The 9412-nt window shown below is 36.2% G+C and overlaps 1 protein-coding gene across 1 annotated transcript; it reads right to left on the bottom strand.

Moving 5' to 3' along the window:
* Positions 1–13: 13 nt before the first annotated feature.
* LOC145487320 (small glutamine-rich tetratricopeptide repeat-containing protein alpha-like) lies at positions 14–9407 on the bottom strand. The gene is made up of 12 exons (XM_081466076.1): positions 9191–9407; positions 7784–7896; positions 7152–7224; positions 6534–6633; positions 5972–6076; positions 5790–5844; positions 5516–5630; positions 4792–4856; positions 3947–3984; positions 2120–2182; positions 1372–1505; positions 14–575 (listed from the first exon to the last, which is right to left on the bottom strand). Exons 1-12 carry the CDS (start codon positions 9288–9290, stop codon positions 550–552), a joined length of 987 nt encoding a protein of 328 aa, XP_081322202.1. The 5' UTR covers positions 9291–9407; the 3' UTR covers positions 14–549.
* Between the last annotated feature and the right edge of the window lie 5 nt (positions 9408–9412).

Genomic DNA, 9412 nt, shown 5'->3' on the forward strand with positions numbered 1-9412 from the left:
AGTTCAACAACCTATAAATTAGATATGTATTTAAACACACACATGGATTTTAAATATTATTTACCTTCTAAAATGATTCATTTTGTAACACTTTAAATTGATCTTTTTATAAGTTAAGTGATCAAAACTAGACTGTCACTCATTCCTCTTTAGATCAACAAGAAAGTAGAAACACTTGTACAGTGTGACCTGAAGGAGTGCACTTTAACAGATTGGTAATAAGGTTTTCTTGGCATGTTTATCTTTTCAGCAGAGATCAAAGCCCCTAGGGACAGAATATTTTCTTTTTCATTTCATATCTGACACTTACCTAATCTGTTCATTTTGGTAGATTACTTATTGATTTGTAGGATTGTGTCTGCCTGGAAATACAATTGTTCTTCACAGAATCTCCCAAAATGAACAGCACTCTGGGTCAGAGGAAAACAGGCAGACTAAGCTATGCTGATCTCTCCTTCTACCTTTATAATTCTTCAAGGCTCATCCATCCAATATGATACACACTAAATATTTTTAGCTATAATTAATCAGAATTCAAGGACCACTGGGTTACTGTGAACTAGCGTCTCCATCATCTGCAGAGGAAAAATGTATACAAAGAGTCAAGAACACAGTTCTACATGTATGTGTCAAGAGCCTTCACCAATCTGATTGGATATTGCTCTGAGGTCGCTCACACTCCCTCTGCTGCAGAACCATCTCTGAATCAATTGAAACCTTAGGATTTACTAGATACAATGCACACAAGTTGATTTTGATTGTGAGGAGGTGGTGACCTAATGGTTAGTACACTGCACTCCAGATTAATCGATTCAGGTTCAAGCCCTGGCCGGGGTACATGTAGTTGGGTTTTGTTTTTTGGGGGGCAAGACACTTTTATAATCTCAGTGCCTCTCTCCATCCAGGGATGGTTTGTTCAAAAGCCAGTTAACATTAATCCAGGTTAAAAAGTAACTGACTGAAGTATCAATTTTTCTTGTATAGACAGTTTTTGCTGCTTTGGTTTTGTGTAGTTTGAGATTATTCAAACTCAGAACTGAAAGACAAACAATATAAATTGAAACCGTCACCAGAAAGTTACAAAACTGAAATCAAAATTCTTGCTAATCCTGGGTTAGCTTAATCAGGTTTTGAACAACCCGGCCCAGGAGTAGGTAGTCGTGGATTATCCCGGCAACCTGACAGAATGCTGAGGAGTAAACTGTAAAGGACTAGCATCGGATCCAGGGGGGAAGCATACTCGTAGCCACTCTAAGCTACAGAAACTGGAGTTAAATGTTGAGAGCTAGGAGCCAGTTGGGCTTTACTTCTTCTTTACTTTACTAGCTATAATGTTGCAATGTTGCAATGTCCAATTGATGCATTTCTAACCTGGTTTGGGATCTTGTCCTTCCCCGGGTTGATTCTGTGCTCTGTGTTGATCAACGGCAGCCTGGGCCTGGCCTCTTAACTGATCAAACAACTCTGGATTGGACTGCTGCATCTGTTCACCGAACTGTTGGGCACTGAAGCAACCAAGTTTATTAACGTCTTTCAATTTTAGACATTCATGGGTGTCTACCTTTTCTCTGAATGGAACAATTTCCACCACTTGACTATGGTAAGGCCATTATTAACAAAGCTTTAAACAAATGGGCAGGGTATTGGCCAGGAATTCAAAAAGTAGCCATCCAAAATTCTATACAAGTATATGTGACTAAAAACCTAACCTTATAGACATCCAGGGCTGTGCTCCCTTAATATGTTGTGCAGTTTTAAGTGAAAATTTGTTAAATGATGTCTAAATTTTCAGAAAAGGAACTCATCAGTCAGAAATTCAACAATCCAGAAGAGGAAAAAAAAATAGTCCAAAATGTGGGCAGCTGATCTACAACCCTGCACAAACATGAACACACTATAAAAGACAAGCCTCTTTCTGTCAACCTTGAGTAAATGACCCAATAGGGTTTCCAAACTGGTTGTCTATGAGTTCTTCTATTCAAACATTATTCCAAAAGATGCCAATTGATAATTACATGTATGAGGTACAATACATGCATTTTTAAATGCAAAAAGCCTATGCCAATATATCAAACAGCTTTAGCAAAACATGAGATGGCATGTGTGAAATGCAACTTACGCTTGAAAAATGCCAGCGGCACCTCCACCACCTCCTGCACCACCTCCCATCATATTTGTCATCCTAAAAGCACAATAAATTAATAGAAATGACATAAACTTGGAAAAAAATCTGAGTTCCAGATGGGATTTGAACCCATGACCCTTGGTGATCTAGCTGGATGCTCTAACCACCGAGCTACTGGAGATTCTATGGTGAGCAAGGGTGAAATGTGGGTCTGTGACTGGAACTGCATCACGTGGTCACACAATAATGACTTGGCACATACATGTATGAACTCATAACTGCATTGCAGTTACATTGAGGCATATCAAAGATGCAACCAATGTCCCTCCAAAGTAAACTCATTATAAGAAATATGTCAAATATTAAATGCAGAAATGAAATCAAATCAGAAAAAATCTGAGTTCCAGATTGGATTTGAACCCTTGACCCTCTACAGCTCGGATGTTTTTTTTCAAGTTGATATCATTTCTACATGTAATATTTCTTATAATACTCAAATTAATAGACCTTATAAATTCTAACTAGGGTATCTAAAAGATAATAATGCTGCGGCACATTCTATTGATAGTGACATATTTTACGCAGTGATTCATCTACAACTTCATGCATGATGACACATGGATGGCGAGGTGTGACAAGGGATCGTGACAAAAAAGCACATAGTGATCTGACCCATGTTTGAACATAAAAAGATACACATCAATCTCCCCTTTACCAGATTGCGGAAATCGAAAGATGTGGAAGTTGTAGGAGTAGAAATCTAACTTATAAATTCTGTATTGATACGTATTAAATGTCTCAGGAATGTTGACAGACTGTGTCGAGGACGCGTCCATCACGATGTGTGAAAATGCTAAAGCTTCAGCTTAAATTCATGTTTGGATGAAAAGGAATAGATCGCAGCATATATGAAATTAGTGTGTTCTACGGTTTTCGTTTGTTTTACTTATTCTGCAAGCTTTAGGAGCGACGATTTCTCTTCATTTAAGAATTCGGCCAAGTAGGCGAGACTGCTAAGAAATGACATACTAAGTTTAAAATTAAGATGTCACAATTAATCGTCCAGATTTACAAACTTTCACATACTGCATGCATTAAGAACAAAAGCAAGAGTTGTGAAAGCAGGCACAATCTCCTTCACATCGTTTTACAGATAAATCAGAGCAAAACACAACCACTAATCTTTCTCACTGGAATCCACGCGAAAAGGCATCCTCCTGTAGTTCGTGGCGCAATGCACTCTGGTAAAAAGTGGCGCAATGCACTCTGGTTAAATGCGATGCATTCTGGTAAAAAGTGATGAATTCGAGAATTTGGATCCCCTTTTATATATTCTTCTTAAATCCTGTTTATGTTGCTCCTCGGTCGCTACGCTCGCTCCGCAGCAATTAGTTACAGTTAAATACTCTGACAGTATTTTAAATGGTTATTTTATACATGCAAGTGTATTTATAGCATTACAATGTTTCTATTACCATGTGCTTACACTGTACAACAGGCCTCTGTGGAGACTAACAACAATTAAAAGGTGCATGTGCCCATGGATGGAAGGAAATAATCTGTGGATCAAGCATCATACACTGTGCTTTTGATAAGACCTGGCATTCTCCAGAACTCCGGGGTATTCTGTTGTGAACCATCAGCTTTAATGTTCAGCAGTTTCAAAAACTGGTCCTCAAGAGGAGGTTGTTATATCAGCCTCTCACTTATTGCTTTCAGGTGGGTGCTGAACCAGGACAACCATCTACTTCAAATCGTAATGCTGGTAGAGGCACTACATGCAGTATCTCAGTATTTTACTACATCAAAACTTATACTTACATTTGCTGAACACCTGGGTTACTCATAAAGGTTTGGGCCTGAAATGAAATTAAAATTTAGCATTGCTATAACTAGGACAAATAATCAGTTTGTCCCATAACCTCTTAATTATACATGACTGTACACTCCCTAAGAATTTGGGGGTACTTGAAAAAAATGCCCATTAAAACTTGAGATCAGTTCACAAACACAATGATTCAGGACATAAACAAAGTACTATGTATACAGTGTACAGTACATAACACATTCATATAATTATGCAGTCTTGATTTCAATTTCTTTCCTTGGTATAGTGCATAAAAGGAATCTACATATAATAATAATAATAATAATAATAATAATAATAATAATAATAATAATAATAATAATAATAATAATAATAAAAACTGGCTATCCCCTAGTGCCCCAGGACCATGGTTTGGTCTCGGCCCTAAGGACTCTAAGCAAACATTACGTGAGGACGATAATAATAATAATAATAATAATAATAATAATAATAATAATAATAATAATAATAATAATAATAATAATAATAATAACATAATGTAATATTAACTAAAAGTTTTTTTTTCCAAGAAGAAGAATTTTTGAAGTAACTTTTTGAAAGAAATTGTTCTTGTGAGTAATAATAATGTTGAAAGACAACATGCATTTCCAGAACTAAATGCAAATCTAATTCACCAGCAACTCATAGTGAATGATACTGTTTGTTCATTGGCTCACTTATTACCAATGACTTTCCATTCTCAGGAATGAAACATGAAGTACACTGTAGTATAAGGAATGGAATCACATTTTACATGTATTAAAGTTAACACAGGTACTAGCCAAGAAAAAAGACATACCATATCCATGATTGCAGGGTTTGTTAACAGGCTGCCCAAATCAAGTCCTCCTAAATTTGGAACACCTAGAGGAAAAAATTGCAAAGAAAAGGATATTTTGACTTGAGATCCAATCATTCAGTTGCATTTGGTGATTAATTCATACCAACTGGGCAACTGTACACTTTACAGTAAAACAAAACTTCAAAAGAACTTGTTTAAGATACAGTGGAAGTTTGAACTTGAAAATATCACTGATTATTTCTGGCCATCCTTGGAAAAGTGTACTGTAACTGTAACTGTAATAATAATAATAATAATAATAATAATAATAATAATAATAATAATAATAACAACAACAACAACAACAATGTTCAATAACAACAACAACAATAATAATAATAACAATAATAATAATAATAATTATTAATAATACTTTATTTATATAGCACTATTTCCCTTTAGCTCAATAGCACTTTACAACTGTACAACAAAACCATACAATCATGTACTTTGGGGAGCAAAGTACAATTATCTTCAGTTAACCTTACAGATTTAGAAGTCTTCAGAGCTCCAACTAAATTTAACTGATTTAAGGAGCATTGTGGGAAGGTTTGGGATCACTATGTCTATCATTTAGTTTAACAGACCACAGCTAAGCCCATTGACATAATTTATAACACAAAAAACCCCATTACATTTGTACGATATGTACTACAATAAAGAGTCTTTTTCACATACTGACCTCCTGGAGCAGGTCTGGTGTTACCAACCCCTCCTTGCTGGGATTCCCTAAGCTTTTCTTCCACCTGCGATAAGCTGCTTTGATAAAATGCGCTGCCAGGCTCTAATTCTAGAGCCTTTGAAACAAATGAAACAACATGTCAGTTACTTCACAACGTTCTCCAGATGAGAATTGTCTGAGTTCACAATGAATAGACTTGACAGAAACAAGTGACAATGATATCGTCAATAGCACTTGTTATTTTCGATGAAGTATTTCAATTAGAGTTTCATACCTTTGCATAGCTTTCCTTGGCTTTCTGGAGGTTGTTCAAATTGTGATATGATAAACTGAAATATATGAAAGACCCAGGGTAAACAAATCAATGTAAACCACGACCCAGGTGTCATTGATGGGAAGGTTACTACTTGTACATGTAACTGCCTTTGTCATCACACAAGAACAATGTAAGCTCACCCCATTCGTCCATAAGCCTTTCCATAATTGGGGTCCAGAGTTAGAGCTTTCTGGCAGTCATCTATTGCCTTTTGGTGTTCACCCATTTTGCTGTAGGCAGCAGCCCTACATAGAAGAAATATTGATCAAGACATGTCTTACGTCAGTGACAATATTGTCAGTGTTACTCCAGAAAACACCCACACTACCATACTGGGGTTTCTTTGTTTGAAAACCTCTCTTTGCCCAGCTAGAAATTCCAGTTGAGCTTCATTCTTTCCTTTTAAAAGTTTTATCATTTGAGCTACCCCCCCATTACCATATATCAAATGAGCCTCAGTGGGATGAGCATGGATATTATCCAAAAACACAATGGATCCTGTCATTCTCTTCCACTGATCTGGTATTGTTAATAGTATGGAGAAACAACAAGTACCCTTACTTGACCAAGAGCCTGTTATAGAAACCCTGTGATACTCTAGTGTACATGTACATGTATGTGTAAAAGATGGGAACATGGATTTAGCAGGATTTTCACAAACAATCAAAATGAAAGGTGACTGACAATAGAATCTCCACAAACCTGTTACAAGGAAAGACAGCATTAGCACTGTCCAATTCCATGGCTTTGGTATAACACAGTATTGCTTCATTATACTTTTCTTCTTTCATCAACTGGTTTCCTAAGGAATGTACAGTGATATTTAACAATTAGACCCATAGCCCATAAGGCGAAGCCGAATGGGCTATTGACCCGTGCCCCTTGAGGGCGAAGGGTCTAATTGTTTTAGTATCACCCAACTAGTTGGACAGAAAAGGCAATAATAAAGTTTAGCAAATGCAAGTTGAAGAAATATTTATTTGGGAATAAAATGAAAGAACGTGTCATGGTCGATTGCGCCAATTTCACTACTTGAGGACTATTACTAATAGTAAGAGCCAGAGCTATCTAGGCCATGTTCACTACATTGTATATATATGTACAATGTATCTAGACAAGAATGCTCAAGAAGGTCAGGATTCAGAATTTTGCTAGTGCTGGTCTAATGTTGGACTAGTGAGAGTTTTAATCTACTGTTCCACAGTCAACAAAACACCAGTGGTACACCACTTAAAGTATGGCATTGAAAGGAAGGGAAAGAAGGAATTTGGTGAGTTAAGGTTATAAGATGCTGGCATTATTGCACAGATTATACTGTACCTTCAGTTTTAAGTTCTTCTGCTTTGGCCCTGTCTTCAGCAGTAGGCTGAGCAGCTGTTGATCCTCCCCTTGTCTACAAACAGATAAAGAAATGTTTTCTAGAAACACTCAAATGTGGAAAGAGAAATACTTATCAAACTCATTTTAATCAGTACTTCATTAAGTTTAAGAAAAGGAAATCATGACCGAGACGGTCTTTGGATATCTGATCTTGATTAGCATAGATTTTTACAATTTTATTTCTCTGTTTTCTCCTTAGTTTTAGTTTGGACTGAGAAGCTATATCAACCTCTCAAGACAGTGTTTGACAATATTTCCAAACACCTTTAGGTTTGTCAAAAATACACCACTATGTATCATATTTTCAGCTCTCCTCTTAGCATTTGGAAATGTGGTCAAACATGGTCAAGAAGATTTGTGTTTTAATTTGATATTAATAATATATGTAACCTTATTTATACATAACATATCTACAATGATCCTTCAATTTATGAAATTCATTTAGTTAGACACTAATAATGTAATTGCAAAAGAGAAATCTTACTGTAAGTTGCATTTATTCATAACAGTTATGAATAAAATTCCAGTTAAATTAAGTCCATAATTCAAAGTACATTTAAAGAGACACAAACCTGGGTTGCAGTTTCAAATATTTCTCCTAGAGGTTTATCACACTTCAGTGTTTCAACTTGTGTAGGGTCGTTTCTGTTTATATCATAAACAGCTTCTAAACACTGGATAGAAACTAGGAGAAAAAAAGTTTCTCTGTTCAAGTAACACACACAGATCTAGTAACAACCTTGTGAACTCTCAGACATCACCTCAAATCGATACTAACATCCCCAATGTGTGTGTCCAGAGAAAATCTATACCCACACCATGGATGGACACTGGAAATTCTGAGGAGGGAATTTTCAATAGCCAAATTTTCAAGGGAAAGTATAAAGCTAATTAAAACTGGAAATTCCCGGGAGGAGAGGAGTGCAAACCAAATAACCATTCTTGGGAGGTATGGATATTTTCTGGAGCCACACAGTATCTTAGATAGAACCTTTAGTGTTGAACAGAAGTACTTCTAATTAAAAGTTAACAATTTAACAACTTGCGCACTCTTAATTTTCATCTTAACTTTCTTCCAATCCTTGATCTCCAAGAATAAACTCCCAGCATACTCCAAACACAATTTATGAATTATTATTATGAATTCTTCAAAAACATTTGTTATACTTTGCTCATTAATTTCTTGGGAAATTCATGAGAACTGAAAATTAAAAATTCAAATTTTGGTTTCTACTTTATTAATAATAATTTCAATTTCAATTTCTGGGAAAAATGGTAATAGATTTATATTGAACTTGTCCAAGAAAAAAAGGGATTTTCTTTAAAAAACGCCCTGGGAAATTGATGTTGTCAGATTTTAAAGTCTTCTGAGGAAAAAATACTGGTAACTTTACACCTTCTCAGTTTGGTTAACTGGGAACCTCCGGCAGTAACATGTGCAGGTAATGACTGATAGTTGATCAAGCATAGAGTGAAGTCCACAAGAAGATAACAAAAATGTATACAATTATAATGTATTGGGACATTGAATTTTTTACCTTGCACCCCCTCTTCCCCCTCCCCCCCCCCCCCTGCCCCCTTATGGTGAAACAGATTTTACTCAGTGCCCAAGGTTGCCCTCCATGGGGGGTTGGGGGCAGATAAAAAATGTATCATTTGTATACAGTGTACTACAAGAATTACTAGAATACAATTTTACCACAAATGTATCAAGCAATTAAAACAAATAGTATGATTAAAAATTGAAGATAGTCTTAAGATTCTGTTATATTTTATTGACTTTAACAATCGGAAAATGAAAGAGTCCACGGAACAAACTGTGATCACGAGAAAGGTCTTCTTACAAGTACATTTTGAGCGACACACACAGTTACAACAAATCCACCAAGCAGTTTGAGAAGATTTGCCCTAAACGTTACAATAGAGGCGAAACTAACACGTGCGCGTTAAAAATTTACAATTAAGCAGACTTCACTCACCGTCTAAACTCTCCGCTGCATCGCCGATCACAGCACCGGATTTCAACTGCGAAGAAAGATGTTCGATAATGGCGAACGCTAGTCTCTGTGAATTCGACATATCTCCTATGAGGGTAATCAAGGCCTGGAAACTCTGAAATCGCAGTGAACTGGAAGGAAAGATGTCCTGAATTCGCTTTCAAATTCAGCCACGTTCACCCACTATTCAGTTCCTGTTTGCAA

This window comes from Orbicella franksi, chromosome 5 (assembly GCF_964199315.1).
Source record: "Orbicella franksi chromosome 5, jaOrbFran1.1, whole genome shotgun sequence".
Classification (NCBI taxonomy): domain Eukaryota; kingdom Metazoa; phylum Cnidaria; class Anthozoa; order Scleractinia; family Merulinidae; genus Orbicella; species Orbicella franksi.